Genomic DNA, 19,194 nt, shown 5'->3' on the forward strand with positions numbered 1-19,194 from the left:
TATGTAATACTTTGTTAACTAAAAACTCACTATTTTTGTCCTTAAGGATTACTCCAATTTGAATATTTTGAAAAGACCAAAAATCAATATTTCCATACTGGGACAATATTAGGACATGGAGAGATTTCCATAAGTTCTGGATTGTCCCACACCCATAGAACATGTGCTCTGTTGTTTCCGAAGTTGTTTTACAAATATAACAGTTGTCTAACACAAATTTAAATCTGTCTCTCATAAATTCGATGGAGGGGTAAATATTTTTTGTAGTTCTAAAATGGACTTCTTTAAATTTGGGGGGAATTGGAAATGTTAAATATTTGGTTCTGATCAACGAGATCTCAGATTTGTTATAATCTTTAAAGACGAGTGAATGTTTCGTCCTACCTGGATATAAGGTGTTAACCAAATACCTCCTCAAAAACTGATTATTGCATTTTTCATTAACCAAGTCAAGACCATCTAGTTTAACTTTATGCAAATTTAGAGTCGGTATATTTGAAAAACTGTTCTTTATCGTATTTACAAGGACTGTTGGGATATTCTGTGAGACCTTTTTATAGAGCTCGGACGAGCAACTCATGTCATATTTCTCATTAAGCCTGTTTAATTCAAGTATATCTCCATTTTCATCCATTATATGTGTCACAGACCAAATTTGTTTTGTCATCCATTCTTCCACAAACATAGATTTCCCCTGATTCAATATCACCCTATTGTTCCACAGTGGAACGTTGTGGGGACTAAAGTTATGTTTAAACATTAATTTCCAATTTAACAAAACTCTTTGATGAAATTTGGAAGGTTTTATGGGTAGTTTAGAAATTTCAAAATCACACACTAAAAGGAATTGGATCCCCCCAACTTTGTTGAAAATAAGAGATGGTATCAAGAACCAGATCTCATTATCATTTTTTAAGAAAGATCGTAGCCAATTAATCTTTAAAATGCCATTCATTATTTCAAAATCGATTGCTTTTAAACCCACCTCTTCATAGTCTTTTATCACGTCCCTGTTACTGATATAATGATGTTTATTTTTCCATATGAAATTAAAATTCACCTTATTGATGTCTTTTATAATTCTTGGTGGGATGGCTAGGGAACAAGCTGGACAGATTAATCTGGACAAAGATTCAACCTTGGTCAACATTATCCTGCCGAACAATGTTAAATCTCTCTGTAGCCAATGGTTCAGAGTTTTTTTGCATTTGTCAGTTGTATTCTGAATATTCTTTTCTTCACTATCAGCCATGCATTTAGTTATCCAGATTCCAAGATATTTGATTTCATTTTTGACAGGTATATCATACAAAGAAGAGTGAGAACAATTGTGGATACTCATGAGTTCACATTTGTCCAGGTTCAGCCGTAGTCCAGAAGCATCAGAAAAGATCTTTATTGTATCTAAGGCCAATGGAATTTGTTCTTTATTTTTTAGAAAGACTGTTGTATCATCGACAAGCTGACTTATTATTAATTTGTGGTTATTTATGTCTAATCCTTTGATGTTTGAGTTTATGACAGTAATAGCAAGTAATTCAGTGGCTACAATGAATAAAAGAGGTGAGATGCTGCAGCCCTGCCTGATACCTCTCTCCACCCTGAACCTGGGACATGTGCCTTCTGAAAGAGAAACACAACTATTAATATCAGTGTATAACATAGTGATCATATCCAGAAATGCATCTCCAAACCCAAAATGTTTAAATGTCTTAATAATAAAAGTGTGTTCGATAGAATCAAATGCTTTATGGAAGTCCAAGAACAACATAAAACCATCATCCGTAATTAGGTAATTGTAATCGATGAGGTCCAAAACCAAGCGGATATTATTTTGGATCAACCGTCCTTTGAGAAATCCTGATTGTGTCGGGCTAATTATTTCAGAAATACCTGTTTTTAGTCTTGTTGCTAAAACTTTTGTAAAAACTTTGTAGTCTGTATTTAAAAGTGTTATAGGTCTTAGATTACTTAGTTTTTTCTTATCTTTCCCCGGTTTTGGAATTAATTTTATAACTCCCTGTTTCATTGTTGCCATAAGCTCCTTTTGATTTATACATTCATTTAACGCACTGAATAATAGTAATTTTAGGTCTTCCCAAAAGTGCTTATAGAAATTAGTTGTTATTCCATCTGGTCCCAGTGAGCGATCAGATGCCATGCTCTTAATAGCAAAATCAAATTCTTCTATAGTTAGGTCTTCATCACAAATTTCTCTAAAATTATCATCAATTACTGGAATCCAATTACTGATTTTGTCAAAGAAGGAGGTGACATTTTGTTCTGAGTATGAAGACTTATAAAGGTTACTGTTTAGTGTCTGTACATTCCTCTCCGTTGATTATTAGGTTACATATTGAATTATATTCTTGTCTACGTTGTTCTAGATTGCAAAAATAGGCAGTGTTCTTTTCACCCTCTTCTATCCACTTGGCTTTGGATCGCAAATAAGCAGCCTTGGCTCTATAAAGGTACATTTCGTCCAATTTAGATTGTAAGTTATTAATTTTTTCTTCCTCAGTCCAATTCAATTTGCCATACAGATTCATAAGTTCTTTTAATACATTTGATTCCTCTTCTTTCCTTTGTCTGTTTAACTTTTTACCGAATGTAATTGAGGTTTTTCTGATTCTAAATTTAAGATATTCCCATTTGAGTATCGGTGTAGTGATGGCTTCATCATTCTGAATATCTAAAATTATTTTTTAATAGAATTACAATACTCCTCATTTCTCAGCAGCTGAGAGTTAAATTTCCAATAATCCTTAAATGTGTTGTTTTAGTGTAGTGTAGTCTTAGAATAATGGCGAATAATGGCTCTAACAGGCTGGTAGGCTTTTAGCTAAGCTTTAGCTTCAGCCAAGTGGAAGCTAAATTGGCTAGTCATTCATATGTATATTAGGTCGTTATCTGGGAATTCTGGAGGGAGGGGAGTGGGGGGGGGGGTGGTGATTGAGGGCGTGGGGGAGCTGCTAAAAGCTGTGCACTTCCTTTTGTGTTTCATCTTGATGCATTTTCAATCATCCAGGGAAATAAATCTCCAAAAGTCACCAACTTGGAGTGTTTCAGTTTGCCATCTTAGGGAGAAATCAACACACATGGGTGTAGGTCCTTTGTTGCTGAGATTTATTGATGAAAACAGTACAAAAAACCAACCATTTGTACACATATTTACAAATAATAATAAAAAGTGAGTGAGTACATTTCAACATTTTCAGCAATCACTCACAATCCTGGCACTGCCATGGTATCCATGGGAGGTCCATGAACCAATGAACATGCTCCGTTTGCTGTGCATGTTGAATAGTCCATTCTTGAATGCTATGAAGCATGTCAAGAGTGATGAAACACAGGAAGCTCTGAAGGCGACTCGAGATCCTTCTCCTGGCCTTAGCCGTTGGCTCTCCATCTGCAGCGTACGCTTCTATCGGGGTGAAAGGGAGACGGGTCCCCACCTGTTCTTCACGCCACACTGTGCCATCTTTCGCTGTCTCAGTCCCCAAACAAGCTCTCTTTTTAGGTGGAGAAGCAGTCTCCTCATCTGCAGTGTGAACAAATTCAAATTGTGAGCAATGGGAAGGTCAAACAAAATCACAAATGCATGCATAGATACTAATTATAATTCCAGTATCTCCTCCTCTGTATCAGAATAATGTCTGAAATATCTTACTTACTAACTACATCCACTTACTTGTTTGAAATGAAAAAGGAAATAACATGAAATGAAACTAACCGGAAGACTGATCAGACAGCTCTGAGTCCGAATCCGGCTGAACTCCTAGGTCTTCTCCATCCGAGTCACAAGGGTCGACTTCCCTCAGGATCATTTCCAAGGCCTGCTGAGTGGTGAGTCTTCTCTGCATTTTCTTTCCTTGGAGAGGAGGTCCGTACACCACAGAATTCTTCAGGGCAATGAAGGATTAGGCTAAGTGCAGTGAGATTGTATCATATATATAGGGCTTGGCTTCCTGATCAATGGTCCACTACCAAAAGGAAGCCAAGCCCTGTCACCCTTTACAACAAAACAAAATGTTGAAATTAAACTTAAACTTGGACTGTTAGAGATGACTGTTTCCTTAACATATTGTAAAATTGAGTTGGATACCAACCAATAATCAATACGTGACCTGCTTTGACCATTAGGTTTGTGCCAGGTGAATTGTTTTACATCTTTGTTTAACAATCTCCACACATCTATTAATTTAGTATCATTAGCGAAATTTTCAAATATTGGGTTTTTATGTTCTCTTGAAAATTTTGAAGGCCATCTATCCAACCATTCATCAGGAGTCACATTGAATCACCTCCAACTACTATATAATCAGTAGGGAATTTGGTGTAAAGTTCCTTTATAACTGTAGAAATTTGATGCAGCAGGTTCTTATTCTCTTGATCATTGTTGTATCCATAAACATTAACCAAAATAATCAGAGTATTATCGGTATTTAACACACAGGCAACCCAATGTCCATTTTTGTCTGCCATGTTGCACAAAAGCCTACCAGGACATCTGTTGAAGCAAATAGCCGACCTGTTTGTACCATGACTAAAAAAATTTATCTCCCCATTGTTGTGACCAAAATTTCACATCAGCTTCCTCAGAATGAGTTTCCTGGGGAAAAAACAATTTGCCTGTTGCCCCAGAACAGAAAAACAGCTTTGCGCTTAATTGAGTCTTTAAGTCCCCTTGTGTTAATTCATTTTTACTTCTTACACTGTTCAACTAAAAACACTTTCAGAGGAAAGAGCAGGGAACTCACGTGACCCGGCAGTTGCGCTGCTTCTTCCGGTCTAAGCGCTCGTGTTTCCGGTCCGCCCACTGACAACAGCTACAGCCGCAGCAGTTTACGGCAGGTCGCGACCAGGCGCTCCCTCGTGAGCTCGGGGATTGGATCGGCTGACGGACCGGAGAGTCGGAGTGAGCCTCGGATCGGACCGTAAGTGCGCATGCTCAGTCGGCTGGTTCCTCAGCTGTTTGTCGGCTCGGAGAGTGTCAGTCAGCAGACGATACAAGTTTGGAGCCAAATTTCATTTAGCTATTAAAACACTTCACGTCTCCTACGGAGCAGCAGGTCTCTGTCTTCACGTCAATAAAGGTGAGATTTGATTGTTCGGTATCGTTCTCACTAAAGACCAACAAAGACGAGGCTCATTAAACTTCAGTTTCAGCCGGTGCTCATTGAGCTCGGTCTCTGAGAGGCAGCGGGCATCTCCAGGTGAGCTGTAGAGCTGGGAATGGATCCTTGACTCTTCAGCTCAAAAAGCAAAGAAATCTTCTGCAGTGAAAAAGCAAAGATAAGGCTGAAGATTTTTATAAAGAACTCTTCAATGATGAACTCTTATGAGAACGCTGCTGTCTTCCTCCTCTCTAAACAACACATTTATTATTACTCAGCTTCCTACAAGCATGTGTGATGTCATCTTCATAAACTGGAGCTTTTGTTTCTTTGTCTGGAATTCTGATGTTGTTGAAACTGTGATGAAGAGGTCAGAGCTCTGTTCCAGGAGGAAGTCTTCTGTTGGAATCGCCTCGTCTCTGGTATTACCTGGAAGAAGGACGTGTCCTTTAAACGTGTCCACAGGTGTGTCCTACCATAGGTTTCCTTAAAACAGTCAAACTGTGATGCCACACACGAGTCTGTTCCTTTGTTCTGGCGTGCTCACACTGCACACGTTTATGTCAGACTATAAAAAGTGATCCCAGTGGTTTTGGAACGGCGTTTTATCCGGACCACATCAGGACAACAAGTTGTGAAACGTTGTGTGCTGTATGTATTTCATGTAATCTGTGTGCGACTGAGGTAGCTGCTGCACTTGGACTTTGTTCTTTTGTGGAATAAAGTTTTTCTAGCAGCTCGCCATCATTTGATCCTCCTGCAGAGGCTGTGTGTGTGACTCTCACACGTCAGCTGACTGAGTCCTCTGTCTCCACAGGTCGTCCTGATGGAGGCGCTGTCCTGCGGGGAGCGGCGTCTGGGCTCTGAGGAAGAGTACGCCGCCCCAGCTGTGGGAGTGAGTTTGTGTGACTCCGCCCCGTTGGTGTGGAGGATGCAGGACCTGAGGGCTGTTAGGGCTCAAGGCCTGGTGGGGGCACTCCTGGGGTCGCTGCCCCGAACGCCCCGACAGAACGGGCGCCTGGGTCGACCGCTGCTGCTGCTGCCGGAGGAGGAGGGGCTGCTGAGGGAGCGCCGCGCCGCTGCAGCCCTGCCGGACCGCTGCCAGGTCAGAGCGGGTCGTTAGAGGTGCTGGCGCTCATCGTGGCACCTCATTAAGCTGGCCGCCATGTTGGCTGTTCCGAGGTCACTGTCACCCTGTACGTACAGTTAGCGTGCCAGGCTGGAGACATGTTTATTTTAACACGGGACTCTGTGGCACAGACTCACTGCTGGTTGTCATAGGAACTGCAAGGCCGAGCGTCCTGTGTGTTTGATGTGTTGTTGTTGTTCTCAGCAGGATTGGGGGGGGGCGGAGCTCCGTCAGAAGCACGAGGAGGAGGAGAAGAGGAGCTTTGAGGAGCAGAGCGTCCTCGCACTGGAGGACAGGAAGTTGGCGCTGCTCCGAGCTATGACAGGTGAGTGTTGCCGTGATAAGGTTTCTGCATTCTGTACCTGGCGGCTGCGCTCACGGTGCCCGTCCTCTCAGGTGCAGAGTCTGGCGCTACAAGTGCAGATGAAGCCCTGCGGCGCCGCCTGCAGGCTCTGGACCAGAACTTCACCTTCCCGCAGTCAGCAATGGCAGTCCAGCTGAGCACGGCGAGGGCGGGGCTAAGTTACTGTCCTGAAGCTCGAGCCTTCCTGCAGGTCTACGGGCCAACTGGGGCTGAGCCCCGCTGTGACGCCAGGTACCAGGTGTTCAGAGACCTACGGGGGCGGGGCTTCTACCTGACCTCAGCAGGAAAGTTTGGAGGAGACTTCCTGGTGTATCCAGGTGAGTGAGGAGCTCAACACCTGACCAGAATGATTCCTGAGGCTGACAGCCTGACATCACTGCTGACGTCAGTGATGTCAGGCTCCTGCTGACTCTGTGCGGTCATGTCTCGTCAGGTGACCCTCTGCGGTTCCACGCTCACTTTATCGCCGTCTGTGTGTCTCTGGATGAGTCCGTGTGTTTGCTGGATGTCCTCGCCGTGGCTCGTCTGGGATCCAACGTGAAGAAGACGGTCCTTCTGTGTTCGCCGGGGCCAGACGCCAGGGTCTGCTACACGTCGCTTCAGTGGAGCGGGATGATTTAAACCCGGGGGACAGGACAGACGGCGCCCGCCGGCCCATGTTAAGGCAGGTCCGCATCCTGCATCTAAAACCTGTTTCTGTAAGTTTGAGGCTGAAGAACAACTGCAGGAGGTCATGTGACTGACAGGACGGAGCAGGGCCCGGCCTCTAAAGGACAGTAGAGCGTGATCGGTCTGCTCTTTGTTTCTGCGTGGCGAGCGTCACAGAGACAGCTCTCTGCAGCTCAGACTCATCCACGCGGTTTCTCTGATGAAGCCTGCCGTGCAGCCGAGTCCAGCTCTGACCTCCGAGCCGTTCGACAACTTTGTCTTAAAGCAGCGTGCTGGAGGTGAAAGGGCCCCGACAAACCCCGCCCACTTCTTTATTTCTTTTCATTAGTGTCAGTGCGAGGAAACAAAGGACAGCTCTCCTTTTTTCAAAGATTGTATTTTCTCAGTGAGTCATTGTGTTGAAATAAAAGTGATGTGGCATTGATCTGTGATTTCTGCCCTGACCGGCAGACCTGCTGTGAACACGAGCCACACGAGGCAGTGACACTGAACAGAGGATGATCTGATATCCTCGTGTTGTTCCCACATCATCATAATAAATGTTGTCCCAGGTTCAACATTGCAACTGACCAATCACATTGTTGTGATGTCATACTTTTGCAAGCCAAGCAATTGATTCATTTATGACATTCCAGTGTTGCAAGGACAGCATGTGTAATGCTTACGGTTTATTAAAGAACAGTATCCTGAAATGCAAAGAATTACAGCTGCTGGATCGGCGACAGCGGCGGTTTCTCGCAAGTTCAGTAGATTTTTTTTTTTTTTTTTTTTTTTTTTTTTTTTCAGCGTTTTTTCCGAAGTCACAAAAGTATGACGTCACAACAATGTGATTGGTCAGTTGCAATGTTGAACCTGGAACAACATTTATTATGATGATGTGGGAACAACACCAACACGAGGATATCTGTGCATGAACAGACGTGATAAAAGGTAACGACGCCAACAAGGATCAGAGCCGAGAGAAAATCAAACACACCCAAATTTACTGCAAAGTTTATAATAATAAAAAGCTCTGGGAGAAGGTAGGGCTCCTCAATTAATTGAATTTTAATCACGATTACAATCTGGGCTTTCAACGATCATTAAAAATGACTGAGCCGATTATTAGCCCCTCCCTCGTGCTTTACTCTCACGCTGCTCTGTGTGGCAAATCAAGCGCACCTCTCTGCATTTCGAACACGCGTCACAACAATTAAGAGGACCTGAGGGAAGCTCGGAAAGCTAAGCAGAAGTTATTTGGAGAGGAGAGTGACTGCTGTTGGTTGAAGAGGTAAAAAGCTTCAGTGGTGTGGAAACATTATGGGTTCAGTCAGACGTGGATCAAGTAGACACAGTGTGTAAACTTTGCTACAGTAGCTGCACCACAGAGCAACACTGCAAAGTTCACTAAACACAGACGTTTACATTTTTCATTGATTTCTTATATTGCAAACATTTGCACTGTTATCAGTATTTGCACTATTTTATATTATTTTTTAAAGTCATTATTCAACACATTGTTATTATTAAATAAATATCGTCAAATAATCGAGATCTCAATGTCAGTGAAAATAATCGTGATTATCATTTTTGCCATAATCGAGCAGCCCTAGGAGAAGGTATTGATCAGTCTCTGTGCACTTGACCCCACCCACACCAAAGTGATCACATCTGTATGTCTCTGTTTCACGCATCATTCTGTTATCAGCAGCTGAATGTCAAACAATCACCTGGATCCAGTGATGATCAATAATTATAGATGTTTTTAATCTTCTCTTCTTCTTCAGAGTATTAGAAATAATTTACAACTACCTTTGATGTCACAGTCTTTATGATAAGAACCAATCGCAGCAGCTCTCCCTGAAGTCATCAATGACCTGAGGATCAATAATTTTTATTGATCTCACTGTCGATGATGTTCTGACTCAGGTGGTTACCAGGTTAGGCTCCTGATTGGCTCGTACTGCACGGTTACTGTGTAACCTTGGTTCTCTTAGTGAGAGACTATCTCTCCACACTGTTACATATTCCATATGTACGGGGTACCTTGGTCGTGGTGCGTGGATACTTCTTTAAGATGCTTCGGCACGCCTGGCCACGCCCCACAGCTCACGTATAAAACAGTTGTGCAGACGTCACGCCGGTGATAGAACGCGTCTCCCAGCAGCCTGATGGTGGAGAGATAGGCTACGTTCACTCTGCAGGTCTTGATGCTCAATTCTGATTTTTTGATCAAATCTGATTTTTTTGTCTGCTCGTTCACACTACAAATAAAATGCGACAGCAAACGCGCTCTAGTGTGAACCCTCAAAGCGGCCCGCATGCGCAAAAGAAGACGTCACACACAACGCGCTCTGTTTAGACCCAGAGCAAACAATGTTTGACTGATGGCCTTAATATAAAGACTTCGGACTTTACATTTCCCAATTTTTGCTTTAAGTTATTTTGTTATTTACATAATAATGTAAATAACCTAATAATGATCCTTGTTGCTGTTTTAGAGGAGCGGTGCTTCAAAGGATAGCTGCAGATTTCTGTCAGAATCTGCAGATTATACAGTACAAATAAAATGTTCACGTTGTCTTCCCAACAGTTTCACTGACATCTACCATGGATGTCCAGGAAGCGTTCACCATGTCTGCTCCACCGCTGATAATTGGCGTCTGTCTTGTGTCAGTGACGTAAAAGACGGATTTAATGCGACATGACCATCAAACAGCAGGTTTACTAACAAAACACCATATTTCTGTCATTATTTTAAGGATGTGGAAATGTACATACAATCAATATCAGACTCCACCAACAAAAAGGCTCTCAAAACAACTTGTGTATGTGGATTTTTGCGTGTATTCTTATAATTGTTACCTTTTTCTTTTACCCCTGGCTTTGTGTGTTCATGTTCTGTTGTTTTGTATACTTCATCTGTTCGTATGTTTTTGTTTTTGTTTTGACACTTTTTATTTGTTTAGGAACATTTTTATGCAACAAGATAAAATAGAAAAAGAAAAAACAGAAACAGTATGAGGTCATGGGAAGATAACATACACCTGTACATACATCTGCACATCCACACATACATACGTCAACAAGTCTGCATTACTAATTCTATGCATTAAAGGGTGCTGCCACAAGCTGTAAAGTCCAGCCATTTTCTCCACCGTCTCCTTCCCAAATCTCCCTGCAGTCGCAGAGTGAAAGTCATACATTCCATCAATTTGACGTCTTCCACTATAGAGGTAAAAAGTGTTACAGTGGGAGGATCTCTACAGAGCCAGCGTTTTGTTATGGCCTTCTTCGCAGAAGCCAAGAGAACTTTCAGAAGGTAAACATCATCTGCAGCTAAATCGTCTGTAAAATACCCCAGATACAATGAGGTAAATGTACGAGACACGTGGAATCCCAACACCTCTGTAATTATCTTTATAACTTCCGTCCAGAAGGGTTGTATGAGTGGGCAGGACCAGAATACATGACCGTAATCAGCCACGTCTTCCCCACAACTCCTCCAGCAAAACGCAGGTGTAGCACTGAATTTAGACTTCTGTTTAGGCGTTATGAAATAGCGTATAATGTTCTTCCAGCAGAAGTCCCGCCACATGTTGGAGTTAGTCGTGGTAAACTGTGTCTCCCAGATCTGTGCCCACCCATCTTCTGTAATCACAATGTCCATTTCTTTTTCCCATTTCTGCTTTATGTAAATCGTTGAGTGCCCTTTGAGCTTAGTCAGACATTTATACAATTTACTTATCAAGGCTCTGTTACTCCCAGAGTCATAAGCATCAATGAAAATATTAACAATCGAGAAGTCTCCACGGACACAGCTCTTCAGTCTTTTGCCAATATAGTCACGGAGTTGCAAGTATTGAAAAAAGTCTTGTTTCCCGAGATCGTAAGTCTTGCATAGGGTATCAAAAGCCATAATTTTAGATTTTACAATAACCAAACACCCAGCAGTGATTCCATGCCACACCCATTGTTTAAATCTACTATCGTGGGAAGCAGGTAGAAAATCAGGGTCACCTCAGAAGTTTTATCTCTTCCTGGAGTTGTGCCTGCTTGACCACTCCCCTCCATATTTTTAATGTAAAAGTGACCCAGTGGCTGGGCGTCAAGGTATCGTCCAAATCAGAAGCTGCGTGACCAAGTCTAGACTGGATTGGCGTGTCTGAGAGAGACATCTCAATCGTCTTCCACCTCGCACAAAAAGATGGATTACACCAACACACCAAGGACCTCAGCTGAGCAGATAAGTAGTAATTCCTCAATGAAGGTAGAGCCAAGCCCCCTTTGTCTTTCGGCACCTGCAAAGTAGAGAACTTCACCCGTGGTCTTTTGTTAAGCCAAATGAATCTCGAAATCTGCTTATTCCATTCCCTGAATTGCTTCTCTGGAATTTGAATAGGTAAAGCAAGAAAAAGATAGAGTAGTTTGGGGAGAATATTCATTTTAATTATCTGTATCCTGTTGCCAAGGTCGAGAGGGAGCAAGGCCCAAATGTTGAGATCGCTATATATTTCTCTATTAATACGACTGTAATTAATATCGTACAGTTGTGTCAGATCTCTAGGCAGAAACACTCCCAAATATTTAATAGCAGTTGCCTCCCAATTAAACTTGAATTTTGCCAGTAGTGTCAGGTCCGGAGAAAAATTAAATGACAGAACTTGAGTTTTTTTGACATTAAGGACATACCCTGAATACAGGTCATATGTTTCCAACATCCCCATTAATACTGGTATACCTGAGCTGGGATCCATGATTGTCACCAAGACATCGTCTGCGTATAAACACACCTTGTACTCGTCCCCTCCTATTACAATCCCTTTCAACGATGTTTCCTGACGTATAGCCTGGGCTAGAGGTTCGATAAACAAGTTGAAGAGGAAGGGGCTTGCTGGACACCCCTGTCTACATCCTCGTTCTAAAAAAATAGTATCGGAGAGGCTACCGTTAATTTTTATTCTGGCAGTAGGGAGAGAATAAAGAGCTTGGAAACATCTTATAAACTCGCTACAGAAACCAAATCTTTTCATCACTAGGAAGAGGAAGTCCCAATTCACTGAATCATATGCTTTTTCAGCATCTGCTAAGAATAATTGAGCTTTTTTTCTTATTATTAATGTGTTCGATGATGTGTAAAGCTCGTCTAATATTATCGTGGGTTTGTCTATTTTTCAAGAAACCCGTTTGGTCTTCATCAATCAAAGAAGGCATTACAGCATCCATTCTTCGCACCAAAATAGTTGTGTATAGTTTATAGTCTGAGTTCAGGACACTTATCGGCCTATAAGATTTGCAGTTTAGTCTATCCTGTCCCCCCTTTGGCAAAACTGATATGAAGGCCTCCTTCCAAGAGGGAGGTACCAGACCTCCTTTCAAAATATAGTTAAAACTAGTTTCCAACAGGGGAAGAAGGCTTTCCCTCATGGTTTTGTACCATTCGGCAGGGAGCCCGTCGGTACCTGGTGATTTATTGGATTTAAGGCTGGAGATAGCTTTAATTATTTCTTCCCGAGATATTAAGGACGTTAACTTACTATTTGCTTCTCGACCAATCGTAGGCAGGTCTAAGGAATTCAAAAAGTCAGTCATCTTATTTACATCACCCTGAGTAGATTGACTATATAAGGATTTGTAATACTTTTCAAACGCTTTTTGAATTTCATCCAGGTCAGTTACAACATTGTTACCAACCGGGTCTCTAATCTTATAAATATTATTTTCAGCTTGCTGTTTTCTAATCCGCCACGCCAACTGCTTCGCCACCTTAGGCCCCGCCTCATAATACCTCTGTTTCATGAATCTTATGTTTTTCTCTACTTCTTCGCTCAATATCTTATCTATCTCCTGCTTAATCGGTCTGATCTGGTGGGTTACTGTAGTATTTTTATCCTTTAGACCTGACTGTTCCAAGGCCATTAATCTATCCTGCAGTTGTAACAATTCTTGTGACTTTTTCTTTTTAATCACGGTCGACCACGCAATTATTTTTCCTCTGAGGACAGCTTTGGCTGCATCCCACACAATACTGTGATTTGTCTCTCCATTATTGTCCTGCAGGTACAAGTTAAGATCGGCTGTCATTTGTTTCACAAAAGCGGGGTCATTTAACATACCGGTATTTAGTCTCCACAAAGTTGTCTTCCGTGTCCCGTCCAAATGTAACGTTATATAAAGTCCACTGTGGTCAGAGACATCTCTTGGACCTATTCTGCAATCTTTTATCCTGTGTAAATCCCTATTAAACATAAAACAGTAATCTATCCTCGAATACACTGAGTGTCGAGCAGAGTAAAAAGTGAATCCTGACGCTGACCCATGGATAGATCGCCACACGTCAATAAGCCCTAATTCCGTTAACATTCCTTTAACCCGTTTCCCTCCAGACGTGCTTTTCTTGGCCCTATTATTTGAGTCTAATCTGGGATTTAACAGTAAATTAAAATCTCCTGCACAAATAAGAGTTCCCACCGTTTCCTTAGAGATCAAATCAAATATCTTCTTAAAGAAGCTTGCGTTGCTTCCTGGGGGTGCATAGACATTTAATAGTGTCACCGCCTTATTCTCTATTCTACCTTTTACTAAAACAAACCGACCTTCCTTATCACTTAGAGTAGATATATGTTCAAATTTTATTTTATTTGAGATAAGGATAGCTACTCCTCGTTTTTTCCCGGCCCTATACGATGAATAGAATGTATGTCTGAAACCCATCTTTTTTAATTTCTCATGTTCTGCATTATCTAGATGAGTTTCTTGCCAATATGCCAAATCTACTGTCTCCTTTTTCAATTTGGCAATTAATTTGCTTCTTTTAATAGGGCTATTCAGGCCATTTACATTTAGTGACAGCATTTTATAGAAATTATAAGCCATCAAGTGGATATGTGGAATACAACATAATCCTCGGCAGCTTGGGTCACGGTATTATATAGGACATTGCCTGACGCATAAAACACTCGCATCTTACTTAGTGGTGTCTGGAAGCGGATCCCGCTGTCCTTCAAAGCCTTCTTAACTGGAATATATTCCCGTCTCCTTTTCTGCACTTCCAGGGAGTAGTCATGATCGAAATACACCCGTTTGTTTTGGATATGTACCCCTTTGTTCCACGCCGTGCGGAGAATCTCTTCTTTAACAGAGAACCGGAGGAAGCGCACTATTATTGAGCGTGGTGGGGCGTTCGGGGGTGGTTTTGGTCCCAACGCGCGGTGTGCGCGCTCAATGCCGAGGGCACGGTCCGGGCCGAAATCTTCGCCTAGGTGTTCTTTGATCAGATTTTCGACAAAGGTAGTCACCGACGAGCCCTCCGAGTTTTCCGGTACGCCGTAGATCCGGATGTTTTTGTGCCTAGCGCGGCCCTCCATATCGGACACCTTTTCCTGAAGCGCCCGTTGATTTTCCAACAGCTGCACAAGTGTATCCCTAACACCAATGTCCCAGCGTTCCGAGTCAGCCATGTTGTCCTCGACGTGCTTTAGCCGACCAGTCATTTCCTCCACCTGATCCGCCATCTCGTGTAATCTTTGATTCAATTCCTTAGAGAGTTCGGCCATTTGCTTCTTTATATCCTCCCGAAATTCCGTACCGAATGCTTTGAAGTCACTTTTCAATTCGGTTCGCAATGTAGCCATTTCGGCCACCAGTACGCTACTCATAATTCAATTCAATTCAATTCAATTTTATTTATATAGTGCCAAATCACAACATAAGTTGCCTCAAGGCACTTCATAGATACAGAGAAAAACCCAACAATCATATGACCCCCTGTGAGCAGCACTTTGGCAACAGTGGGAAGGAAAAACTCCCTTTTAACAGGAAGAAACCTCCGGCAGAACCAGGCTCAGGGAGGGGCGGGGCAATTTGCTGCGACCGGTTGGGGTGAGAGAAGGAAGACAGGATAAAGACATGCTGTGGAAGAGAGACAGAGGTTAATAACAGATATGATTCAATGCAGAGAGGTCTGTTAATACATAGTGAGTGAGAAAGGTGACTGGAAAGGAAAAACTCAATGCATCATGGGAATCCCCCGGCAGCCTAAGTCTATTGCAGCATAACTAAGGGAGGATTCAGGGTCACCTGGTCCAGCACTAACTATATGCTTTAGCAAAAAGGAAAGTTTGAAGCCTGATCTTGAAAGTAGAGATAGTGTCTGTCTCCTGAATCCAAACTGGAAGCTGGTTCCACAGAAGAGGGGCCTGAAAACTGAAGGCTCTGCCTCCCATTCTACTTTTAAATACTCTAGGAACAACAAGTAGGCCTGCAGAGCGAGAGCGAAGCGCTCTAATAGGCTGATATGGTACTACAAGGTCATTAAGATAAGATGGGGCCTGATTATTTAAGACCTTGTATGTGAGGAGCAGGATTTTGAATTCAATTCTGGACTTAACAGGAAGCCAAAACAGGAGAAATCTGCTCTCTCTTTCTAGTCCCTGTCAGGACTCTTGCTGCAGCATTTTGGATCAGCTGAAGGCTTTAAGGGAGTTTTTTGGACTTCCTGATAATAATAAATTACAGTCGTCCAGCCTGGAAGTAATAAATGCATGAACTAGTTTTTCAGCGTCACTCTGAGACAGGATATTTCTAACTTTAGAGATGTTGCACAAATGGAAGAACGCAATCTTACATATTTGTTTAATATGTGCGTTGAAGGACATGTCCTGGTCAAAAATGACTCCAAGGTTCCTCACAGTGTTACTGGAGGCCACGGTAATGCCATCCAGAGTAAGAATCTGGTTAGATATCATATTTCTAAGCTTTTCAGGGCCGAGTACAATAACCTCAGTTTGATCTGAATCAAGAAGTAGAAAGTTAGCGGCCATCCAGGTCTTTATGTCTTTAAGACATTCCTGCAGTTTAACTCATTGGTGTGTGTTATCTGGCTTCATGGACAGATAGAGCTGGGTGTCATCTGCATAGCAGTGTAAATGTATGCTATGTCTTCTAATGATGCTGCCTAAGGGAAGCATGTATAATGTAAACAGAATTGGTCCTAGCACTGAACCCTGTGGAACTCCATAATTAACCTCAGTGTGTGAAGAGGACTCTCCATTTACATGCACAAACTGGAGTCTATTAGATAGATATGATACAAACCACTGCAGTGCAGTACCTGTAATACCTACAGCATGTTCTAATCGCTCTAATAGGATATTATGGTCGACAGTATCGAACGCTGCACTGAGGTCTAGCAGGACAAGCACAGAGATGAGTCCACTGTCAGAGGCCATAAGAAGATCATTTGTAACCTTCACTAAAGCTGTTTCTGTGCTGTGCTGAGCTCTGAAACCTGACTGAAACTCTTCAAATAAACCTCTGCAGATGATCTGTTAGCTGTTTGACAACTACTCTTTCAAGGATGTTTGATATGAAAGGAAGGTTGGAGGTTGGCCTATAATTAGCTAAGACTGCTGGGTCTAGAGATGCTTTTTGAGTAAAGGTTTAACTACAGCCAGCTTGAAGGCCTGTGGTACATAGCCGATTATTAGAGATAGGTTGATCATATTTAAGATCGAAGAATTAATTAATGGCAGGACTTCTTTGAGCAGTTTTGTAGGAATGGGGTCTAAAAGACACGTTGATGGTTTGGAGGAAGTAATTATTGAAGTTAACTCAGAAAGATCAATTGGAGAAAAAGAGTCTAACTTAACATCAATGGTACTAAGAGTAGCTGTAGATAATATTACATCTGTGGGATGATTACTGGTAATTTTTTCTCTAATGATAAAAATGTTATTTGTGAAGAAGTTCATGAAGTCATTACTAGTTAACGTTAAAGGGATTGTTGGCTCAAAAGAGCTCTGACTGTTTGTCAGCCTGGCTACAGAGCTGAAGAGAAACCTGGGGTTGTTCTTATTTTCTTCAATCAGTGATGAATAGTAAGATGTTCTGGCTTTGCGGAGGGCTTTCTTATAAAGCAGCAAACTATTTCTCCAGGCTAAATGATGATCCTCTAAATTTGTGACACGCCATTTCCTCTCCAGATTACGAGTCATCTGCTTTAGGCTACGTGTTTGAGAATTATACCACGGAGTCAGGTACTTCTGATTAGAGACCTTAGTTTTCACAGGAGCTACAGTATCCAGAGTCGTACGTAGTGAGGAGGTGAAATTATTAACAAGATAATCGACCTCTGTTGGGGTAGCGTTCAGATAGCTGCTCTGCTCTGTGTTGGTACAGGGCATTTAAGATGATAACAGTGGGTGGATTATATTCTTAAACTTAGTTACAGCGCTTTCAGAAAGACATCTACTGTGATAAAGTCTACTCTCCACCGCTGTGTAATCAATTATTGTAAATGTAAATGTTATCAGGAAATGATCAGACAGCAGAGGGTTTTCAGGAAACACTGTTAAATGTTCAGTTTCTATGCCATATGTTAAAACAAGATCTAGAGTGTGATTAAAGTGGTGGGTGGGTTCTTTTACATTTTGAGAGAAGCCAATTGAGTCTAATAACAGATTAAATGCCATGTTGAGGCTGTCGTTTTTAGCATCTACATGGATGTTAAAATCACCCACAATAATTATTTTATCTGAGCTCAGAACTAAATTAGATATAAAGTCTGAGAAATCAGACAGAAACTCTGTGTAAGGCCCAGGTGGACGATGATAACAAGTAAGACTGGTTTCAGAGTTTCACAGCTGGGGTGGACGAGGCTAAGCATCAGGCTTTCAAATGAATTAAAAGTCTGTCTTGGTCTTTCATTAATTAATAGGCTGGTGTGAAAAATTGCTGCCACACCGCCCCCTCGGCCTGTGCTTCGAGGTTTCTGGTAGTTAGAATGACTCGGGGGTGTTGATTCATTTAAACTAACATAATCATCCTGCTAAAACCAGGTTTCTGTAAGGCAGAGTAAATCGATTTGTTGATCAATTATTAAGTCATGTACTAACAGAGACTTGGAGGAGAGAGACCTAATATTTAATAATCCACATTTCACTGTTTTACTCTTTGGTTCAGATGTGGATACTTTATTGTTCTTTCTTTGTAATTGTTTATGTTTAAGTTGTTTGTTGCTGGTTTTTAGTTTGTTTTTTGTCTGTTTGGGAGCTGACACAGTCTCTATGGAGATGGGTTTTTGGGGGGGTAGCAGGAGGAGAGAAGCTGCAGAGAGGCGTGTAAGACTCCGACACAGCATCCCGAAGCCAACCCAGACCTTCTCCTCGGTCGCCATCTTGTCCCGATGCGAGGCTTGCCTCACTAGCCGCGGCGTCCTTCTCCATTTCACAGTCAAGAATGTTTCGTAGCCCGTATCCTCCCTTTTTAGATTTATCCCCACTCATTCTTGCGTCGAAAAATGGCAGTGTAGCCCCAATACAGCTCTCGAGTCCGGGGAAACACACGGTTGGTGCCGGAGGTCACTCTCTATGCGGCCATGCGGTGCTACGAGCCACCGGAAGTCCCCATCTGTTCGTATGTTGTATACTCATTGTTTGTTAAATAAAGTTTATATAAAAAAAATAAAAATAAAAAAAAAACCATCAAACAGCAGTCGCTTTCTAAAACATCGGATTCAGCACCACATACGAAAGTGACCCAGGTCGGATTTGAAAATATCGGATTTGTGCCGTTCACACTGTCACACCATGATCGGATATGGGTCGCATAGAAATTCGATGCGCTTTCGCCTGCAGTGTGAACGTAGCCTAAGAGGACCCAGGTTACACAGTAACCGTGCGATCTCTAGCTGGTCGCATAAACCTATGACATGTGGGAAATACGCCAGATAGAGAGATGGCGCTACAGGCTGGAGAGCTCTCACTCGCCACAGCGAGGGCCGACTGGCGTGTAAGCCGGCAAAGCGGGCAACACGCCAGGGGAACAGCCTACAGTAGCAGGCCAAGCTAGGGATGACACCTGTCCATCCGAAGAGCCGAAGCCGAGGGGGACTGGCAGCCTCGCCTGCTGAAGTGGAGGGCTGAGCGAGGCGACAA

At 42.4% G+C, this 19,194-nt stretch overlaps 1 protein-coding gene and 1 long non-coding RNA gene across 7 annotated transcripts; one reads left to right on the top strand and one right to left on the bottom strand.

Annotated features, from left to right (window-relative positions):
- Positions 1–3,109: 3,109 nt before the first annotated feature.
- LOC309688433 lies at positions 3,110–4,810 on the bottom strand. 2 transcript variants are annotated; one of them, XR_014271076.1, is made up of 3 exons: positions 4,761–4,810; positions 3,734–4,012; positions 3,110–3,541 (listed from the first exon to the last, which is right to left on the bottom strand). It is a non-coding gene; the product is annotated as an uncharacterized lncRNA (long non-coding RNA). The 2 variants fall into 2 exon arrangements; XR_014271077.1 differs by lacking the exon at positions 4,761–4,810 and having other exon boundaries at positions 3,734–4,693.
- Positions 4,811–4,823: 13 nt separating this feature from the next.
- tsen34 (TSEN34 tRNA splicing endonuclease subunit) lies at positions 4,824–7,703 on the top strand. Of its 5 annotated transcripts, none has more exons than XM_082504147.1 (6): positions 4,825–5,096; positions 5,506–5,582; positions 5,935–6,222; positions 6,451–6,571; positions 6,643–6,927; positions 7,044–7,703. In XM_082504147.1, the coding sequence occupies exons 3-6, from the start codon at positions 5,944–5,946 to the stop codon at positions 7,229–7,231; spliced, it is 873 nt and encodes a 290-aa protein (XP_082360273.1). In that variant the 5' UTR covers positions 4,825–5,096; positions 5,506–5,582; positions 5,935–5,943; the 3' UTR covers positions 7,232–7,703. The 5 variants fall into 5 exon arrangements, with proteins under 5 accessions (XP_082360275.1, XP_082360273.1, XP_082360277.1 ...); XM_082504151.1 differs by having other exon boundaries at positions 4,827–5,096; positions 6,454–6,571; XM_082504148.1 differs by having other exon boundaries at positions 4,835–4,937.
- Positions 7,704–19,194: the final 11,491 nt, after the last annotated feature.

The sequence above is a fragment of the Aulonocara stuartgranti genome (assembly GCF_965226115.1).
Source record: "Aulonocara stuartgranti genome assembly, chromosome: 14".
Classification (NCBI taxonomy): domain Eukaryota; kingdom Metazoa; phylum Chordata; class Actinopteri; order Cichliformes; family Cichlidae; genus Aulonocara; species Aulonocara stuartgranti.